Raw genomic sequence first — 23264 nt, 5'->3', positions numbered from 1 at the left:
CTAAAATATTTGACAACTTTTTGTATGGAAATTCAGCAAAAAATAATGTTAAATCGTTTCTGTTCAGTTCAGCTCTTCATTTTTGTGATACAGCTGCCTAAGCTTGTTTCTTTGCTCTTGGACAGAAAAATTAAAGGCACCTCTGTATACACTCTATTTCACCAATTTAACAATCCTATATGTCACAAATGTTCTTATAATAGGCAACACAATTTTGCCAATAACTGTTCTCTAAAAATTGTAAAATAGCTTTTGTTTAAGGGGAGATTTATACCTGCTAAAAATTATATTTATACACATTTTAACTAGCAAGTAGGGGCCATTCATGAAGGCAGTTGTGTGCAAGTTGTGAACTAAATCAAACCCACCATTAGTTTCTATTTTCTCAAATCCCTTATCAGCTGACGATGGCCTCAGATTGAGCCAAGAGTTGTTCCTATCCACTGTTTCCACATGCTTGCTCTGGAAAAGAGTCTTGAAAGGTCACTGAGGAGTGGATTGGTTATGCTTCCTTCCACATATATCTTTTTACCCATTTAATGGGATAAGTAAGACTGTATCCTATTAAGAATAAAACTGAGCTTTGTTTAATTGGTCATAACCTCTATGTGATTTGAACACACTGTTAGGTAAGAAACTTATATTTCTGTATAATTTTAGGATAAGAATTATGTCTGATTTTCTTGAATTGTTGTTGTGCTGATAATCTGAACTAAACAAACCTGCTCACACATTGTTTCCTTTCCCCCCCAAAGTATCAGTTGGTGATATAAAATTTAATGAGTTAATGTCCAAACAGCACCTGAGTTAAATACAACATACTCTGTGTGGGAAGTTGAAATCACTATCCACTGACTTTGCACCACACCCGGAGTATTATTTTTTTTTTTCTGTGAGTATACACTGATTTATGTATAAACGATAAATCAATAATAAAAATAGACAATTTTGACTCATGGTTTAAGCTGCATTATGAATTTTCATAAGTTCATATATTTGAAATGCACTTAAAAGTAGTAAAATATTGCAGAGAATATGTGTTAATATCCATTTCTGCTCATTTCTGCATTGTTATGGGTTTGGGAGGGATCTACCCAGACCTAAAAAGGGAAATGAATGAGGTTAATAAAGATATTTTGAATATTATTTGGTATTTTATTTTGAAATCAGCCACCGGTAGTCTGCTGTGTTATTCAGTGTAACTTGACTCCAGGTTAACAGCAGAGAGTTGTTGAAAGGACTGAAACGGAGAGTCGGTGTGGGACCAGCGAGCCTGTCACTGAGCTGTCCGGAGGGAGGCGACTGAACCGGGAAACATATGATCTGAGAAGGTAAAGCTGCTCCCCACTGATGCTGCACACACCTGCACACTGGGCTCCCAGGGCGCAGCCTGGGAACCTTTTTATTGTCACCTTAAAGCGCCTCTCAGTTGCGCTGCTGATGCAGAGACACGCAGGTCTCACCTGCGCTCAAATCAATTAGGAGACATCCTGCTGCTTTTGTTGATTTAAAACAAAGAGCAGAGAGACCTATATCGATTTTCCACGTTCATCCAGTTGTGAAACAGCATCTACTTATTATTCATATTTGACATTTAATGATATCAAAATGTTAAGTTCAAACTTTGAAAGCTTTGCTTGTAAACATGCATGCCTCCAGTGATCACTGTTTTTATTCCCTTTCTCTTTTTTTGAGGTGCCTCAGAGGTGAGATAATTGGAAACATAAGTTTGCTTTTATTGCCTCGGTTAATACTGACAGAAACAATATTCTAAAGCATGTAGATAACTCAAGGTTTACTTCTGGAGAGTAATTGATTCTTTGCACATTGTTAGTGGCATTAATCACAGTAACAAGAGCAGCTCTTAAGGTGACAGTTATGTGTGCTGCTGCACCTCTATCCCCCTGGAGTAACACGTTTCATGCTTGATGCAGCTTGAAGACTGCATGAAGCTCATTCCATGCCAGCTCATCTAACCTTCCTCGCCTCATTTCAAGAATTTTCTTAACAAAAGAGTAATAATGATTGAAGGAAAACCTATTTTAAGATCACAGGACCCAGCAAAAATTATAAAGCTTGCATATTTTTTCTGCTTCTTGCGGCTATATTTCATCATATTTCAAATCAAAAACTAGTTGCCAACTTTTTACTGGACTTGGTTAGAATCGATGCTTGAAATTTAGGCTTAGCAGAAGAAAACTGTAGTGCCCAAACAAACTTGTAGAAGTGATAGTTATTCAAACCATATTTTTTCTGTTAAAATAAACAAGATTTATACATTTAAATTGAACCATGTGTATTGATCATATTCTGAAAGTATTGTGTATATATATCAGTTTTTCTGCTACATTAAGAGTTTTTTGCAACTGCTACATGCACATCTAGATCAACCCAGTAACTAGTTATGTGTTTTAACTTGATGTATACACTGCCTTGCAAATTTACGCCTCGGAATATTAAAAAACAAAAGATTATGTTACAACCATAAACTTGCATGTGTGTTCGGGACTGTGAGAAAAACCTTGTAAGGAGATAATAAATCTAAGCGCCGTCATAGAAACAACAGAGATCATCAGCTAAGATGGGAGAGTCTTTTGACAGTTGTATTCTTAACCCTAAAAATCAGGTTTCAATGGAAAATTTCAGGATATAAGTCATTGTTAGGAGGTGATAAGATGTCTTATTTGCTTTTTGCTGCAAACTATTTAGGAGTCTTACGCAACATGTGGCAGAAAGACATAATGTTAGTTGAAAAATAACTTAAACATTCTAATCTATTTGCATAATAATAATGGCAGCATCATGACATTAAGATCCTTTGATAGAAATATGGATGGAGCTACATGCAGAACACTCCTTATTAAGGAAAGCCATTCTGAAGTTGGAAGATGTCTGAAGATGATTGAGAAGGAGGAAGAGTTTTAGGTACCAGACAATTAACCAGAGCTTCACTGGAGTAGGTTAGATTAAATGTATTCATATTGTCTATAATTGCTAAGTCAAAGACGGAATTTGAATCCAATTTAGAATTTGTGGCAAAGTTTAAAATTCTTCTGGTCATTCCTACTGAACCTGAGATATTTTGCAGGAGAATGGCCGAGAATTTCAGTCTTTAGGTGCAAAAATCTAATAGAGATTCAAAATAGGAGCTTTAAGGATGTAACTGTAAAAAACATTGACTCTGCAAAAATACAGACTGTTTGAAATTCTCTGATATGTAAATGCTCTAAAAAATGGAAACCTGGAAGCCTACTTTTTTCCAATTTGCAATTGTCCAATTTTTACCATTTTATTGGTTTAGATACAAGAGTGAGTAGGTGGGTTTGCAGCTGTGAATTTACTTGCAGCATTTTTACATTATGGGTTTTTTTCCCACTGCACTAGGTTTTTAAGTATAGGATTCAAACTAATACTGTTTTAATCAAATATAATCATATTGTGGCCTGTCTGGTGTGTTAAGGTGATTCAGACTGATGAACTAATGTTCTCTTTTTAAGAAATGTGCTGTATAAATAAGCTTGCCTTGCCTTTTGGTTTTTGGCACATTTTTTATATTTTTGTTTAGTAAAAACTAATTCAAGGAACTAAATTCTCCTATAGATTCATAATTTTGTTCAATGTTGCTTGGTCCATCAAATTACTTTTTGATAAAATCAAGTTTTGCATTTGAATAAAAGTGTCGTTGTAGCCTTTTGGTGCTTAAACGTTATGTATTGTATGTAAATTAATTGTAATTTTCCTCTGTTGTTTTAGCTCTAATCAAGGAATAAACGTTTCAATAATTTGCATTGCATTTAGAATAATAGTCACTGACTTGATTCATCACTAAACAGATTAAAGGACATTAACATATCTGTGATGGGAAGCTTAATGGATGGTGGGGGAATAACTGAAGCCTCCCACCCACCCGTTTCTGATCACTTTCTCTGTTCCATCCATCCATCCTTCCTTCCTTTTGTCCTTCCTGTCTTCTTTTGTTCCTTCCCTTCTTCCTCCTACTCTCTGCTTCAACTCAGGTGTTGTGTGTCCTCTGGTCAGCTGGAATCAGGATGCAGTTCTCAGTCAGACTGAGTTTCTTCCTGCTGGGCTTTGTTCTCATCGCCGTGTTACCTGACACAGCAAAAGGCCAGGGTAAGTGTCTCTGCCTCTTTACTCATCAGTGTCAACAAGGCCAAAATGACTTTCAGCAATGGACCAAACATGGCTGAGGTGAGCTTTTAATAATACAAAGAGGGTAAAGGACAAAGAGGGTAAAGCAAAATGCAAGGCTTGAACTTACCAAGAGAGTGAACACATTTAGGGCTTTGAAAAATTGCTCTCAAAGCAGGAAAAGGACAAACATTTGCTCAAGGTTATGTTTTATATTTTAAGATAAACTTTGACATGGCTTTCCGTGTCGTTGATTAATCTAAATGATACAAGCCCTGCTTCTTAAGACAAAAGCTGTTGATGGCAGCCAGGAAGATCTTGCAAGATCTGCTATAGACAATAGCAGCTGCAACAATTTCAAAGAAGAGAAGGCAAAGTTAAACTTAGCAATGCAATAAAGATGCATACTGTAACCAACATTTTTCTTTAAAACTCTTAAGTGTGGTCTTAATTGGAAGGGAGGAATCCAGACATCATCCTTTCCTTTTTTATTTTTTTTCTACTTTTGAAGTTTTTCTATTTAATGTTCATTTTCAACATTTTGTCTTATCCCCATGTTTATCTAAATGAAAAGCCATGATGGTAATATCATAGGAACAGGTTGCTTCAAAATGTTTTCAATGCATTTTTTTCAATTCCATAACCTTTTATTTCTACCTTTTGAGTCTGAGGATTTAAGTGAAGGGTGCAGGGATATCTGGTTACAGATGTTGGACTCAAAAATGAAACATCTTGGCTGCTCTAGTGGGTCTTAGCTGCACATGTTTTATTTTAAATTGACATTCTTATATTGTCATTGCCCTCATTTAAAATGAGTAACGTCACTCATTTTCTTCTTGTTTGGGTTGAATAAGATCTGTTTTTACACTATCATTATAAAAGTAACTGAACTTTAGAACTCTACTGAAGTTTTGGCTTCAACATGTTGGGTGTCTGGTGTGAAGTAAGGCACAAACAATATTTTGCCTTGAAGCAGTTCAGTGGGTTGATTGCTCTCTGACACCTCCGAGCTACAGCTCTCCCAAAGTTTTTTTTGGAATCGATGAACCTTAAAGAGGACTGAACTGAAACAGATTTAAATTAACGGTGACTCCTGAACCACAATCTAATTACATATGCTGATTCTTTGCCAGGTTGTGAAACGTCACCAGAGGGACATAGGTCAATGTGAGATATAATTAGTCTGTTATAACAATTTCTTAAGGTTTTCCTTGCAAAATAAAGGCCAACTTTGATACCAAGGCTGCATCTCAGGTCTGCAATCTTAGTGTCTTTCTACTGATACCTTTTGATGTGGATTGATTGGTTGTAAAGAAGTATTTTTTTTCATCTAATGTGTACTATCATTGTCAAGCTACTTTTACTTGGATACATAGATGTACAGCAGTCTCCCCAAATATTGGCTGCCCTTTAAAGGATGTATACAAAAGCCATGGAATAAATTATATAAAAAATTCAGACTCTAAAAGGCCAGACTCTGCTTGAGTATTATAAAGGAAGCTCCTGTGTTCTTAGTTTGTGCGTCCCTTTTCATTTCCTCCCCGTGCTTCGACGAAACGTTGGTCTTAAAAAAAAAACCTGCCTGCAGTTGGGCTAGTTGATGAATTTATTGCATTGATTAATTTGACATTTATAACATTCCCATCATTTTGCATTTGTTCATTAAACAAAACAGAGAAAAAAATAACTGATCAAATCTGGGTAGGGATATCTTTTTTTTTTTAAATCAATCCACCCAGCCATGGATTGCTGTAATGTGCAATATTGTGTGGATAGTGACTTTCTTTTTACTGTTTAAAACTCAAGTCAATACATTTGAAGTTAACTTTATTTTTTATACACTGCCAAACAACACATTTCTTAGAGTTTATAGAAGGATTTTAAATATTTAGAATGTTAAGCCCAAAATGACTTTAAGGATGTGTACCCGAAAGAAAGCGTTTGTTTGTCTGTCTTCAAACAAAAGATGAATTTGACTGACATCTTAAGCCATAGTGTTTAATATGATGCCCTGCAACTCCTTCCAGCTGTTAAAGGCACAGGTCTTATGCACAGACTTTTTACATAGTTTAGCATGTTGTTTGTGGAAAACTGTAAGGTCAGAATCTAATGTTTAATGAGAACACATGGGCTTATAGTATCTGGTCTAGGTCTACGCATAGGTGTTCTGTTAGATCGAGGTCAGGACTCTGCGCAGACCAGTTCTTCCACAGAATTGGGTTTTATGCACCTTACTTTGCATGTTTTCAGTTATGCTGAAACAGGAAGAGACTATCCCTCTTAGTCATTTTGGTGGAGGATCTTCTCTTCCCATGTGGATCATCAAAATAAGTGGTTCTCCTAATTGTCAATCATTCTGGTGATATGTTTCTGCGCATCCACAGTTTCAGGCATATAACTTTGGTGAGCTACGGTTTCAGACAGTCATTGAAGCTCACCCTTTTCACCACGGTTCTTTGAAAATGGCCGAGGTTTGTAAGAGAAAAAGTGTCTATGAAGTGTATGAGAAGACAATGAAGGCCTTAGAAGAGAGAAAGAAAACCAGAGTGTTTTTGGGAGAATCTTTTATTCGATGCCTTACACTGAAAGTACAAGTCAGGCTTCCTAATGATGCCTCAGTTGCGAAGCTTCTATTCGACAGGTAAAGTTTGGCATGCTAGTAAAACAAGGAGAAATTGGTTTGTTTATGCTCTCGCACATATTTAATAGGCATTCTCTCTCGGGAGCAGGTACAGGGTTGTGCATGTGCATTTTTTTTACATTGGAGAGAGCGGTTCTTTTCCAAAATTCGGTAAAATCGTCCTCTATACCTTTAAATATGACCTGATATGCTCAGGTATTATAAGTCACCATAGTATCCTCTGCATCAAACTTTGCATTTGACAGACTGCAGTCAGTTCTTAAAGTGCCATTCTAAGGGCAACTCCTAAACGCTGGGTTGTCCAATAGATTAACTGACTGAGAGGCATCATTTGTCACTAGAGAAAATGCATACTGACCTTGAGTCTAAGCTAATGGGCTTTATACCATTGCACCTGACATGGTGCACTGCACTTAGTCATGTTTTTTTTAAATTATTATTTTAAAAATGTCTAGCATGTTATAGTAGATACACCATTATTTACAGGTATACAATCTTGACACACTCAAATGAGGCAATAGATTTAGATTAAACCACTTTTTTTCTCCTCTCCTTTTTCTTCTCTTCCTATAACTTGTTATGCATTAATAAAAATATACCTAATTTCAAAAAGAAATGTAGAGGTAAGGGGAATTGCATAAAGTAGGACCCCTGTGACTATCGTCTTAATGCACCAGTATAATTTGCAGTTATATAAAAGGTAATAAACAGTGATAAGGATAGAAATGATGGTAATAATTATTTTAAGTGGGATAATTATCTGTAATCATCTTGTTATACTGTGTTTAAGATGGTTTAATGTTTGCACTTTACTTAAGCTTCACATTCAGGCTGTTCCAAAGCTTCCCTCTAAAGCCAGAAATTCAACATTTATTTCTTGTTATAATAATCAGTGTTTAATATTGACATGCATCAGCTAACTCATAAATTGTGTGAGGTTCTGAGATAGCTACTCGCCAAGGACTAATCTAAACACCTAAATTCACACAATCTAGTGGTGGGCAAATTTTTAGTTAAGAAAGTGGATATAAAGTCAAAATAGAATAGAAAATCCCTTTATTGTCCCACAATGGTGAAATTGTAGAAATCATTATGAAATGAGTGCAAAAACAGAGAAGAATAGAAAATAATTTAACTTTATTGTCATTACACTGTCACAAGTACAAAGCAAAGAGTTTGCATCTTTGCAGAACAGCTATAGCAGATATAAATATTTATTTACATGTGTACAGAAACTATGTACGTATGTCCTATAAATGGTATATATAAACAGAGTGTAATTGTCAGAGGCTATAAAAAAAATGAATATGAAAACTTTATACAAATAATGCAGGAAAGTTTGGATATGGATTATATATATATTAATGGGTTATAATACAGAATAAATGACGACAGATAATAGCAGATAAATGATTAGAGATTATAGCTATAGTTAAGAAAATGCTCAAATGCAGATAAAGCAATTCAATTATCTTAATTCCCTAACCATGGCTCATACACATCTAACTTCTTTCAGTTTCACTTTTCCCAACTTCCATTATTTAGGATGGATCCTGTTATGCAGAAATAAAGTGCTTTGATTTCAAAGATAGTAATTAACTGAAATGTTTAGTGTACCGTATGTTTTTGCCAATAGAACAATTTTAAGACCTCTTATTTCAAACACAGGTCCCAGTAAAGGGAGGGGTGAGAATTGGGTCCCTCTCTGCTGGCAAGGACTTTGGTCTGTCTTCACATGCTATGTACACACTGTCAGTGATTCAGAGTTACTTACCATTGTTCAGAGAAACATTAAGGATGAATGCATTTTTTCCAAGGTCACCATTTCTACACCTTGATGTAATGCTAAGACAAAAATCCTCATGTTAACTTTGTATTTGCCTAATATAAAACGTGAAAATTTGGCAGTTTAAGAGAGTTAAGGTGAGTTTATTGAGTCAGCAGAATAAACAGCTAATTGTTTCAGCTCTGTAAGTCGGTATGCTTACCTCCTAATAATTGTACGACTGTCAGTCTGGACACATATTAGACTCAGTAAAACCTTGAAGTAGAGAAAGTCCTGCACAGCCTGGGCAGTTGCTAGGTTTTGGGTCGAATATGAGAGAAATGAAAGCAAGCACAGCATTCCTCAGTTAAAGGCATTGTGTCTTAGCCTCGGCTACAGTGGCGACCCGTGAGGAGCAGAAGAGTTACGAGGAACTGAAAAAAACCCTCCTTTCCTGAGGAACCTTTGGTTTCATTTGGGTTAGAAGCCCTTTGCAGTATAATTGACTTGTATTGTGAAAAAGTTAATGATTAATAGAAATTTAACAGAAAGCATTTGGCTTAAATTGTTGCAGAAAATTAAAAGCCAGATATCTTTTATAAGGTCACCCTGTTTACTTAGTTTCCTTGACTCAAGAAGCTAAGACTGTCATCAAGTAATTACTTAGTCTGTCTTAAATCACTTTCTAACACCTGACAGAAAATCCCAATTTCAGAGGTTAAAGGTGGAATTTCAGTGGCTTATTGAAGGATTTACAGGGACTCCTCATGTTTGCCACACCCCTTATAGAAAGACTAGAGGAAATATCTTCAGGTGTAAGAGCCTAGAGAAAACAGCCAAGGGGATTTTGCAAATGTCAATGCTTTGCTCTCTTTCTTTTTTAAGTGACGTCTGAATTTTTATGTTTGTTTTAGAATAAGAATCAAATTTTATTGCCAAGTTTGCATGCACAAATAAGAAATTTAACTTCAACTTACTTTTTCTCACATAGCCAACAGTATAGACATCGACCATACTATGTAAAAAGTACGCTTAAAGGTAATAAGGACATGACAGGCAGGATAATGGTGAAAAGTAGTGCAAATCATTAAAAAAGCGTTTCTAAAGGCTTTAAAGCAGTTTTTTTCATTCTAAATCCATGTTGTTTTGGGTGGATTGAAAAATGCAGATTTCAATTAACCTCCTTTCTCTGTTGATTTATCGATACTGAAAGCCACTCTCAAACAGCACTTAAGTAGCTCCGTCTTCGCAATAGTGATATAGATCACAGGGTCTTTTCTAAAACACACTCACGTCAGAGGTCCCTCGCTTACAGATGAGTTTTCTTGTTTTCTGTACTCAGCTCACTGCTGGTCTATCCCCTGACACCAAAGCCCACCTCTTTCTACTCTTTAAGACTTCATTTAAAATGCAGTCAAATCCCAGCACTTTTGACTTGCTGCACAACTCACGTCGGGTGTGACGGACACTCGGCCTCTGCTGTTTGCACAAAATCCTCGATGAAAAATAGATGAGAATTAAGTTCCTATCTCTGCTGGCAAGGCTTTTTGTCTGTCCTTACCGGGCTATTTGCACACCGTTCAATATTTCTCTCTGTGAGAATCCAATCTCATAGAGAAGATCCAAAGCTTACTCACTGTGAGTGTGTGTGTGATTGTAACTATATTTGTCTATATATTTATATCTGTATGTGTGTTATATGCTGCAAAGGAAACAGCACTTTTTTTTTTTTTAAGAGGGAGGAAGGTTTTCAAAAGAGGAACCAAATTTTGCATTTTTTTTGTATGTTTGCAAACATCCGAATACACCTGCTTCCAGCTGTGGACAAACATGCATAATTTATGAACATACATGCAGATACAAAGGCGCAGTACACAGTTGAGCGACACTGCAAGCATCAAGGTGCGAAATCTGCATCTCGAATCATTTGGGATTTGAGCAGCTCTCTTCAGACGAGAGAGCTAAGCCCTGAGCTGAAATCTCATGCAGCCCTCATTCTCATCCCCAGGTTGGTGAGATAATTGGTACTGTAATTTTTTTCTATTTTTTGGTATCTTTGCATATAAATATATATTTGCCTGGATGCAGTGGGGTTTCATTTTCTCCATGGGAGACAGAATCACCCTCTCTGTGCTGAACCCAAGGTTTTTGAATACCTACATAAGTGGTTTTCTGTTACTGATGTCTGACACATAAAAGGTGGTTCACTTGCAACCTTGAAGGGGTTTGGGGGTTTTCTAAGTGTTTTTCAACCCAGCATTGCAATGAAAAATGTAGAGAGATGCAGAAAAAAAATAAAATGAATGTCTTTAAATTTTTGCAAAAAAAGGTCACTTTTTTAGAAGTATTTTTTACTTAATCGGCCTATTGCCAATAATTTTTGTCATTATTTTAGTCATTATTTTCCTTTGTATACAAAGGGATTTGAAAAATATATATTTTATCTTTTTGTATTACCATTATTTGAAGGTAAAAGGTTTTCTTAAATTCTCTCTGAGCCTTTTCCCTTGATGAACTGATCAGAACTTACAGTGACTTGCAAAAAGTTTTAGCTCCATAAAAAGTGATTAAATCAATTATAAAACTCATTAAACTGTATTAAAAAAATGCAAGTATATATTTAATTTATTTTATACAAATGTAATTCTGACCTTTTACATTTATTGTAAAAAAAAACCTCAATATTATGTGTAAGTTTCTTTCAATTTATTCTGCTGGCTGGATTATATACACAAAATACCCACTGAATACATTAAAGATTTTATTTATATCAGGTAAAAGGTTTGTTTTTAATGACTTCCATAAAATATATTTAACTGTTGAGTTGGTGTAAACAGAAAACTAGCTTCAAAATACATTGAATTTAATTGCAGAATCGGTGTGCACCATTTCACACTCGCAAAATATTTTTTGTGATGTAATAATGAGTGTAGAATATTTCAAGTTCAGTGGATAAACGCTCATCATTTCCGTATTATATTTTTCTAGTTGGATATGCATTACCCACCCTTAATTTCTATCAACAATGAAGTTGATCTGTGTTGGCTCAAATGCTAAAGCACTTAGAGAGAAGTTTAGACATAATATAATTATAAAGAAGAAACGTTTGAGGAAGACGTGAACTTAACAGAACACAGCTTAACATAACTGTAATACAAAAAACAAGAATTTAAATTTAAAATATTTGTTTCACATGTAACTGCTTTTTATTTGAAAACATAAAATTTTGCAATATTGAAGAAGAAAAAAATCTTTTAATACAGAAAAAATACAAACGGTCGAAGGTCTTTTGAACACAGGTTACTTCTAAAGTCTAAAAAATTAGACAATTCAATATTTCTTACTACTTTTAATACTTTTTTTGAGCCTGTAGTATCCTGCTGTCTTCCATAGATTGTAGCAAAATGTTTGTTTCAAAATAGTGTTGCCTCAAAAATGGTGACGCAGATACCAAAGGTATCAACTATATATATATATATATATTTTTAATTCTGTCCATTGGAAATATTTCTAACCAACCTTTTATAATGACAGCAAATCTTCTTATTTAAGTTAGGTTTTGTACTTCAAATGAATAGAGAGGGTCAATGGCGCCATAATAATGAAGAATAAACCCCTTTAATAGACTGGAAAATGTTTCTTTTGAGGAGGTCGTGGTTAAAATTTTGACGAACAGCATACCCGACCGACAACTGGCCAATGCCTGTTTTCATGTTATATTTGATGGTAACATGTTTTTCCAAACAGATATGAAAGACAAAACAATATTTTCCATGAATCATTATTCAATTCCCATTTGGTTGTTATGAGTGAACCATTCTTAAAAGCCTCTTGTGCATTTCTCTTCAGAACATCAAAGCTTTATAAGGCGTCAGTCATTGTGTAGGTATTTAAAGAACTTGGCAGCAGCAGACTGTTCACCTCATAATGAAGGCACAGCCACAAAAACTAGTTTGTGGGTTTCATATCTTATTTTTCTCCCCCTGGGTTTCTTTTTATTTTTTTTCTTCTTTGCAGTCAATTAAAGTTAACTGGAGAGCTCACTCCCTTGAGATATGTTTTTAGCATGTGGGATTTGGCTTTGGTGGTGTAGAAATGACAGGATGGTTGTTGACCTGGTTATGTGGTTCCTTCCATTGTTTTTCTTTACAATAGCCATATCCCAGAGCTTTAACCTTTATGAAAACTTAACAGCACTGTGCAGAAAACCAGTGGAAAATGATTATAACCTTTTAAATACACTTTAAAATTCCACTCACAGTGTTGTTGACTTTTCTGTAGGTCTCTACACAAATGAAGGCAATTGTAAAGTGTTCCGGGTTTTGTGGAGTTCTTTGATCATATTATTCTGTGATTTATGTCTCAATGATCCTGGCTAGGACAGGAGAGGAATAGCACCGGTATGCTATTCCAGTGCCTTTCCCTTTGGTTCCTTTTGTTCTTTTTCTTCGATTGCTTAAAAGAAAGTCACATTCTCTCCCTTTCATTGTCCTCCTCTCATCTCTCATGGATTTCAAAGTGAACAGACATCCAGAGATCAGTAAAGCAAGGGATCAGTCATAGATGAAGAATGGCAGGGGGACAGTTGAGGAGACGTTAAGAGAGCGAATACTCGTGAAAATGAATGAATATAAAAGAGTTTGGTGAAGAGGCGGTGGGGGGAGGGTATGGTATAGGTCGCTAGACAGCTAAAAGGGCCAACAAATAATCAAGATGAGAGGCAGGAATGTCGCTTTGATATAGATGGCAAAAAGAACACAAGCAAGAGCTGTCATACCCCAAAGAGACGAGCACAATTCAGGAAGACATGGAAGAGGAGGAGAATGCGACTTTGGGGTTTTTTAATTTGACATCTGTTCTATCTAATCTCTCTGATGTGTATCCTCCTCATGGAAGAGATACAGTATATCCTTTTTTTTTTTTTTTTCCTGTTTACCGACTGTTAAAAACTGAGTGATTGTCTTAATGGCACCAGAATTTTGGAGGGAGTTCAATCTATTGTAATGGTTTTTAAAGTTGTGTCTTGGGCTCAGTGTGACTGTGCTTGAGTGAAATTTGACGGAGAGCACAGTCTGTAAGAAATCCAGTGATGATGGTTAACAGAGGCATTCACATGGCTTGCTGTTTGCCAGATAGAGGGCAGAACTGGAAGAAAACCTATTACAGGGAAATAGTCTTGATCCTGGGGTAGCGGTTAACCTTTCAGTCGGACAGCGACTCCACATATACAGTGGTGCCACCAGGGAGTGGCCACGGCCACCAATAAGCAACACCCTGGCCACAAATGTGACATAAGATTAAAAAATGACATCATAAACCAAGACACGACTAGATGTTTATTTAAGTCTTTATGATTTCTGCAGACACGTTTACCTCAATAGTAGATTCAAACCCCAAAATTATGGCTTTTACTTTCAGTGTGCCAGCCAAAGATTTTTAATTGCCCAGTCTGGCCTCCCCTATGAAATATTTCTGGAGGCACCATTGCATATATCAAAGAATATCCATGTTGACAATTATCATTAAAGCTACTAATGCAAAAAAAAAAGCAAAAATCTAAACTAAATTCTAAAAATTAGAGCTGATTGAGAATGCTTCAGAAATATATACCACATATCGAGGATATGTGGTATGTATAATATACATATAATTGGAATATTCTGCTACCCTGCAGAGAACCACACTTTAAAATAGTGTGATGCTCTCTGTTATATGACATAAAAAATCAATTCTGATTCATGGGAAAACTTTTGCATGATACTGAATGAAAGACAGAAAGGATCAACTAGATCTCTAAGAATTTGCATGTTGAAAATTGAACTCCCTCCAATGTTCTAGTACAGACATTATTGACAAATGAGGTTATCGAGTATATTGACCAAATATTTTAAAATATCTGCTGCATGAGACTGTTTTATATGAATTTGCCTTGGATACAGATACTTGCATCACATATCTGACAGAACAATCATTTAATACAGTTTGTTTTCTTTTTTTCTGTGGCCAGTCTCACCACCACGGAGATTTCGTTTCAAAGTTTTGGGACAGAACAAGCTCGAGGTATCATGGAAAGAACCAAAAGGAAATTTTGAAGGCTACAAGCTCCTTTACACCACACGTCCAGGTAAGAACAAGGACTGAGACTTAATATTGTTTTAATCTTAATAGACGTGTATTGGTATTATGATCCTGTTCTTGTGTCCTGGGTTAAGTATTTTCAAAAAGCATGTGTTCATAATGAAGAGTAGTGATCTAGTGGTATGAGAAGATGACATTTGCATTTTGGTTATGATGTTATTGTTTAATGTGAGGTTTGGCTCATTTAGAAAGACCCTTAACCCTACATGCTCCCTAGGGCGCTGCAGGCTGCACACTGTTTCCTAGGGGATAAAGGGTTAAATGCAGTGAGCAAATTCTGTTTGGCACTGACAAATAAAAGGGATTAGTTTATTATTAACAAATGTGAAATTAAAACTAGACAGACAACAGAATCATCCTGCTTCAATGTTTCACTTGCAGCTGCCTGATAAAGAAAAACTCAGTAAACTGAGTGTCACATTTTTCCTTCATTCAAAAAACTTTCTGGTTTCAACTTGATCAGTTCAAAGAAATATGAGAGAAAATCTTAAAAGATATTCTTCTCTTGTCCAGTCCTGCCTGTTGCCTGCACTGTTAACCCTGCTTCATACCCAGTAGCTCAGTAATGATTTCTCTGTGACAGCTTGATTGGCTAAAGCCTTGCTGAAGGGCTCCACAGTTGTAATTGCATAAAAAAAATCTCACTCTTTAAAAAAAAAAAAAAACTCTATTGTATGCAGATTGTAAAGAGATGGTATCTTTTATAGAAATATAAACATTAATACAGTTTATTAGTAGATGAGTTATTTTTTTGTCTTTTCGTGGTTCTCTAAAATGTTGGTAAGCACCGGGGAGAGCAATGCTGAAACCCTATTCCCTGAGGGAGAACTAATCATTATTTTCACGTGGTTTTTCACGTATGTGGGAGTTCATAACTCCCACATAACTCTTAACGAAAAAGTGACACATTACCACAACCTGTACAGGTTATAATTGATACTTTGGATAATTGGCTTCCATGGTAAAATTGAGCGACCGACTTCAGTTAAAACAAAACAATGTAGCTTCCAAGTGACTCGTTTGCAAATTGGTGAAATACTCATTGGTTAATCATCCAAAAAAGGCTTTTTGGAGCAAAATTACAGATAATGCCAATACAGTAAAATGTATTAAATCATTATATATTTTAGTTCCAAATATTAGAACCATTTTATTAATTTGTGATCAATTGCAATAAGTGTGTGGTGATTAAAAACAAACCTATATTTCAGAATGACAATAACATAATGAGGCTATAAAAACAAACAAAAAAAAACAAACCAAACCTATAATATATGAAGCATTTCAGGCAATAGAGAAGAATTTGTATTTTTTTTAATGCTTTTAATACTGCATACAGGGTTTACATATCGATATATTGTGATCTTAAAGGCATTGTTCTAACCTATAATTTTCTACAAACTTAACATGAATAGTGTTATAAAAACAAGATATTTCAGAAAGAGGATAGTTGACTTGAAACTGGATCATCTTATTAATTAAAACTGTCCAAGGCAAAAAAAAAAATGATTTTTTTATGAGAACACAAAACGTTTTTATTCTCATCACTCTTTGTAATCTTTTGAACCCTTGATGGCAGATTAAATGACCGAAAAAGAGCATTTGTCCCACTTATTAAGAGTAATTTGTTAAATTGACTGAGCCAGACTAAAAAAGATACAAATGTTCTGCTGTATTTTTAATTTAAATAACATTTTCATACAATTTAAGTTTTTATTCTCTGTAACAAAAGTCTATGTAGAAATCCTTTTTTATATCTTTCAAATCATTTCCTGCTTCACGATACTGATTCAGTCTACAGTAAAGGCTTTACTTTTCTGCATGTCAACTTCTCCAGCTACCTGATAGTGACTCATTCCCCCTTTGTTTTAACCTCATGGCCTTTTTATTCATTAAGCTACAGTCCAGTTTGGCTCATTTAGTTATTTTCTCAAGATCATATTGATTAAGATTAAGATTTTTTTTGTTTTTTTTTAAGATTCATTCTCTGACTGAATTTGATGCATATGAGAAATACTGTTCATATAGCTCCGTTAGTATGTAACATTACAAACAGTAAGTTTGATACTAAACTTTTCAACTCGATACCGATACTAAGGAAAATATTCGATACTCGATACCATTTTCGATACCACAAGGATAAAAACAAAGACTCCAAAATTCTACAGAAATATTTTCATAAATAAATAAAATACAATAAATAAATACAATAAACAATAAGAACAATATTTTTAGGTGTATGGTGTGCACAATATTAAGCAAGCTTGATTAAAAAAAACTTAACATTAAGTGTTCCTTCCTTGGCTATGCTTTGCACACATAATGACACTAGCCAAACCGGTTAAGAAACAAAAATAATTCTCAGCAGTTGCACCTCTTACAAAAAAAAAGTCTGAAACTGAAAAGTGCACAGAATTATTCAGTCACACAGTGTTCAGAAAGTGCATTTTCCTCTATTCTTCACTTTAGATGAATGACTGCTTAGGTGCCACTGGTGGTGGCACTGTATCCATACTTTTAAAAACGAGTATTGTATCCGGATACAACGTTTCAGTATCGATACTTTTTTGAGTATCAATACTTTTGACAACCCTACAAAGTAGCTCATAATAAACAAGAAAAAGTGAGAAAAAAAACAAAAACAAATAGGTTTTATATTACTGGACAACGTTAGTTAGTTCCTGCGGGAAAAGCATCCCCACAGCATTATAACCCTGTGCATCTGCCATGTTTTACTATTGAAATGATGTTTTTGTGGTTATATTCAGTGTTTTTTAAGTGTAAACCAACAAGTTTATTGTCTCATCTGATAAGGGCACCCTATTCCACATGTTAGCTGCATCCCCTAAATGGCTTCTGGTAAAAAATGAGATGTGGTTTACTTGTGGCTTTTTCAAAACCGACCTAAGGGATGTTTTTACCACCCCTAGAGGTGTGCGGTTTGCACATCTATTAGCTGTTATCTCTCAGAATTGCTGATTCCCATAGTAACTCCTACAGATTTACCATGGGACTCTTAGTTGCTTCTCTCATTAATCCTCTCTTATTGTCCCTTTCAGTTTAGGTGGACTTGTATGTTTAGATAGGTTTGCATTCATGGCTTACTTATTTCTGTTTTGTTTTTTTAACACCACTCATTGCATGTTAGACCCCCTAGTGTATTTTGTAAAAACCTGACACTGTCTAAACCTTTTTACTAGCTTTCCCTCTGATGTGTTCCTCAGTCTTCATGATGCTATTTGCTCATTGAGATTCTCTGACACAGCTCTGAGGTGTTCAGAGCTCGGCTCTATTTTTTCAAAAGTTATGTGATTACTTTTGCAAACCATTCGGATTTGTAATCATAATCAGAAATTTTCTATCTTTTCAAAGCAACTAATTAGGAAAATTATATTATTTTGTAGTCGTTGGCTCGGACGATTTGGATCATTTAGGTTCATTTCAGCATTATGATTTTTTTAAAGAGCAAAAATGAAACCTATATAAACCGTGTGCTTAAAAAAGCAGTCGTTTTTCTGTATGTGTTTTACTATTTGCAAATATAGCTTTAAAGATGGAGGATTGTGCCTTTAAATGATAAACCATTTGGTTTCGCAGCCTAAGAAGCATTTTTTTTCTGCATATTTTTTGACGGATGCCTCCATGTTGTCTATTTTTCTTTCCCCGCTGCTTGTGCCAAATCCTTTGCTTACATTGTTGGTGAGGTGGGGGATGAGTTGAACATGTAAGATGTGTTTGTCTGTCTGTGCCTCTGCTTCATGTTTCTCTAGTTGCTCCAAAAGAAGCTTTTTACAGGTTCAACACATTGGGTGTATATCTTAGTTGGACCTAATTGGGCTTTGGGAGAAAAAACTATATTCAACCATAAATAATGTTTTATAATCATACATATACGTCAGTGCCAACTAAGATATGAAATAATTTGGTGTCTTTTAATTTTAAATTGTATATTTATTAAACAAACAAACCTTTAGCTGTGTTGTAGCGTCTTGAGATGGTTCAAATAGTCTTGACTTATATAACTTTGTGATCCAAACCTTAAGAGCAGCTCTTAAAATGAAAAAAAAAAATACATGTAGAGATAGTCAACAAAGCAGCTTAGAGAAGCAGACCCCTCATCATGATTCTACCTGAACCATGTTTGATCAGTTCTATCACCCAAACATGCTACATTTTCTCATTACTAATTGCACAAATTTTGAACCATTCATAAAACATTTCTGTACAATGTAAGAAGCCTGTTCTTGTTTATAGCTGTGGATTTTAGTGGTGTTTGATGCTGCCTTTTTTGTACCAGGGATTTCTGTCTTGGTCAGGGCCCTAAAGTTCTGTGGTGATGTACTGTCTGCATTATCACCATTGTTCTACAGTTTCCAGTTGATACTGTGGCCTTCAGTGAGGTTCCAAAAAAGTAAAAAAAAAAATAGTCCACTGGACTTTGTTTTTAAATTTGAAGACGTTTTGCTTCACACGCAGGAAGCTTTTTTAATTCAGAATGTCAGAATTAGCGTTGAGTTTGAAGCTGTATAGAGTGGCCAAAAACAGAGTGTTTTTTTTTTATTTTTCTCCTGAGCTTTCAAACTAGTTTCCGTTGAGTGTTGGCCTAGTGGTTAGAGCAGTGCGCTTGTGCTCTTAGAAGGTTAAAAGTACCCGGTTCTATCCCCACAGCCTGAACTCTGGGTTCCTGAGTAAGACCCTTTAACCCCACACTGCTCCCCCGGCGCTGCACAATGGCAGCCTACTGCTCCTCAAAGGGATGAGTTAAATGCAGAGAGCGAATTCTCTTGCTTTGTACTTGAGACAGTGTAATAAAAATAAAAGTTGAATTCTGTCCTATTTTCGTTTAATTCCTTTAATCAGTTTGTGTCTGTTGGTAAAAAGTTATTACTCTGGTGGGCCTTTCTCAAACCTCAGACCTGAACTTATTCTTTTTCTATGGTATTCTACTTTAACATTTGACAATCTACTTCAAATTAATAATCAAGATGGGGTCAGATATTTGGACTAAATTATGCAAAACTTGCTTAGTAGTTGCAAAAACCAGAGGTAGAACTACCTAAAAAGACAGTTAGCCAGATATTACTTAGGTTGGTGTTTATCTTTTAGCCTGTTTCTCTGATGCCTTTTGAATAAAACAAAAGTGAATTCAAACATATTACCTTTAGATCTTAGCCTCATTAAGATATGATAATATACAGTATTAGAAATAGTCAGATAAAGTATTTTTATTTCTTGGTAATTAATTACATTTGCTAACCATAGGAGTAAAGCAATAAATCCTTTTCAATAGTGATTTATCTTTTCTTTTTTTTTTATATTTATTATAAACAGTAATTGATGATTTGTTAAGTGGAGTAATCAGGATCTAAAACAGGCAATTTGCTGAAAGAACAATCAATTAAGTAGTTTAGCCAAAACTGCACCATATATATTTAAATATATGTGTTAGTGTGTGACATTACCACTATAATTTTTCTGTAAATATGCTCTATACAGATCTCCTGAAGTGTCATATTTAAACTTTACTTAATTCAAATTCGGTACGAAATATCGTATAAAATCCTATGGTCTAATTAGATCTTAGGTTCATCAAAGGATTAATTGATTTTTATGTAATCTTTTGTTGCAGCCCTAGATAAAAGATTAGACAAAATCTTGACTTTTGGACAGTTCTTTGCATAGCACCATAGCTGCAGGTACAGACTTGGTGGATATCGGTATCTTCCTGTATTTACCTCACTACTGGAAGTAATTCTTTGTGATTTTTTTTTTTCTAGATACATATCAACCTCTGTGTTACTCGTTTCTCTGTCAGCCGGCAGCAGAGTAAACCTGTAGCTTCTGGTGCTGCTTGGTCTGTCGGCTTGATCACATTAATGGAGAAAATGTCAGATAAGGGGCTGTAAGCATTGGCGGCGGTCCCCTGACACTACAGGGAGGATTGGGTCAAATAGGAGGAGTGATATACAACTGTGAAATGATGGAGCTGTAGAAAATTCGAGGCAAGATGGAGAAAAGAAAAGGAACCACTTTTGGCCCTTAAAATAAAAACATGTTTACACTATTTTGCGCTGTGTGGTTAGCCTTACCACAGCCTTTCTGATTAGTAAATTGAAGCCTTGCTTTATTGTTTATCATTTAGAGTAAAACGAAAAACAAACAAAATGCATATAAAGTCTAAAATCACATTTCTGGTCCCGTTTTTAATGCTCAATTATAGAAATCTGATTAGAATTTTGTCAAGTGTCTCTTTAGCAGAGCTTCCACATGCCTTTTCTTTTTTAAATTTCAACAGTTTTGAGAACCACAATTTAAATAGATGAAATCTTACGCAATCTATTTTTTTTAGCCCTTAGCCACCAATGCAATTCCTATTTATAGTAGAAGCAGAAGCTACATTAAACCACTTTGTAAGAGCAGCAGCTGTAAAGCAAGGTTTATTTTTATTCTAAAATAAAGACTAAATGATTACAGAACATTTACTCTGGTAAAGCATTAACATATTATATTAGTGGGCAGTGTGGTTTGCATTACTAGCATCACCCAAAAAAAAATCTCTCCATGCTTATATTCCAAAAAAAAACTTATTACGCAACGTCGGATTTCCAGTAGATTGTGAGCATTTTCCACATCCAGCATCATCAGTGTGACTCTATCTGCAGGCTTCTTGTAATGACCAAAGGTTTTGCACTTCCAAAGTAATTACATTCATTACCATGTCGTTACTTTTGAATAGTTAACATTTAGTCTTCCCTCAGTTACAACATCCAGACCAGAGAGTTGTTTTTCAGCTAAATCCAGAACCATTTGATCAGTCCCTGTTTGTAAATGATTAAATGTTTAAAGCTCCCTCAGCTTGTCACCTATCAGAGTCAAGATTGAAGTAATTTTATTCTGATCTTTTTGTGCATCTTCATTTTGATGCTTCTCTAACTTTCTCAAATATTTTCAAACAGACCTGAACCCACCTGTGTTGCTTGATTAGTGAGGAAAACTATACCTATTGTTGTGCAGAGTTTAATTTTTAAGTAAAATTGTTAGAATCAAGACAGTTTCATTCCATATATTTGCTTTTACGTTATAAATGAGGCAATTATTTATATGAGAGAGTACTGTGTATAAACATATTTGAATCAAAGCAGGTCTTCTTAATTAGCTTTATCAAATTATATAGAAAACATGATTGTCATATAGTTTTTCTTCCTGAAATTTAGGTCAAAGTTATTTTTATTTTATTTAAGGGCCTCATTTCTAAGAAAAATATTTTACCTTATATCCTTATTTTTTTTCTAATATACCTTTATTTCAAATAATGCTGAAGCAAGTTGCTTTTTGATGTCAGTCATTTTAGATGAGCAGCAGCTGGAAATAAGATTCATGGAGAAATTGGCTTTGGTTGCTGTCAGTTCAAGAAGAGTTATCGATCCCACCTTGGATGTTTTGTTCTATGGCAACTGAATCAAGCAGCCGGCTAAATGACAAATTGAATTTAATCACATAGGAAGCTAAGACGGAATGGGCAATTTTCTTGAATCAGAAACTTAACTAATCAGCTTTGTTACTCTTGGACTCTTTGGTTAATGAGTTTTAAATATAATCTCTTTAAGTCAGGAAGTAGAAGTGTTTGCTGTAGTCAGTTTGCAAATTGCTGATTTGTGCATCTTTTTTATTAGCAAAGCCAATTTTGCTGACTTAGATGTTGAGTCAATATTTCTTTCATTTAATAAGTATTTCTATCTGTTATTACTTTCTTTGTATACTGGGTAAAGGTTTTTACATTTACCTGTTTGTTCATATTTCTACCTGGTTTAATCTTTGTTTCTAAAATAAGCTGTCAGGTGTTGTAGAACCAAACATTGCCCTCCTCAAGTTGTTTTAGTGCCACAGGGCTTTCAAATGTCACAGATCACATCTATTTTAAATGAAATATCTAAATTTAGTTTGTTTTCCTTATAAGGTGATAGTTTAGAAGTGAGAATAAAAAGGGAATGAAATGGATTCCTTTTCTAGACTTTTACGTTACATCTTTTATTGTTGTATCTTCGCATGAAATTGGTTCAACTGGCAAATACATTTTCATTTGAACTAATTAACCTAATTTACCCCAGAATAATTGAAAAACTAATCAAACCATGATTATAAAAGTTTAGTTTCAAGGTTGTAAATAGTTGTTGCTTAATTTATTGCACTGCAGTTTCCATTCCACCTCGCTTTATACCAGCGAGGTTTGCTGGTGCCTATCTCCCAATATCTATGGGCAAGAGGCGGGGTACACGCTGGACAGGTCACCAGTCCATCACAGGGCAACACAGAGACAAACAGGACAAACAACCATTCACACACACACTCACACCTAAGGAGAATTTAGTGGAGCCAATTAACCTAACAGTCAGGTTTTTGGACTGTGGGAGGAAGCCTTAGTACCCGGAGAGAACCCACACATGCACAGGGAGAACATGCAAAGTCCATGCAGAAAGACCCCAGGAATCAAACCTGTAACCTTCTTGCTGCAAGGCTGCAGTGCTCCCTACTGCTCCACGGAGCAGCCCTCACTACAGTTGAGTTTTGTCA

At 35.2% G+C, this 23264-nt stretch overlaps 1 protein-coding gene across 1 annotated transcript in view; it reads left to right on the top strand.

Annotated features, from left to right (window-relative positions):
• Positions 1–1218: 1218 nt before the first annotated feature.
• The window catches only part of LOC107084928 (collagen alpha-1(XIV) chain-like), a 145600-nt gene continuing 123554 nt past the window's right edge, over positions 1219–23264 (top strand). The window contains exons 1-3 of the mRNA XM_015375010.1: positions 1219–1331; positions 4017–4131; positions 14563–14679. Coding sequence (XP_015230496.1) covers positions 4050–4131; positions 14563–14679 — 199 coding nt within the window. The 5' untranslated portion in view covers positions 1219–1331; positions 4017–4049. The remainder of the gene's footprint in view (positions 1332–4016; positions 4132–14562; positions 14680–23264) is intronic.

This window comes from Cyprinodon variegatus, unplaced genomic scaffold, assembly GCF_000732505.1.
Source record: "Cyprinodon variegatus isolate N-32 unplaced genomic scaffold, C_variegatus-1.0 Scaffold112, whole genome shotgun sequence".
In the NCBI taxonomy this organism is placed as follows: Eukaryota; Metazoa; Chordata; class Actinopteri; order Cyprinodontiformes; family Cyprinodontidae; genus Cyprinodon; species Cyprinodon variegatus.
Note: the sequence above shows the minus strand (reverse complement) of the source record. Positions and strands in the feature narration are given on the sequence as shown.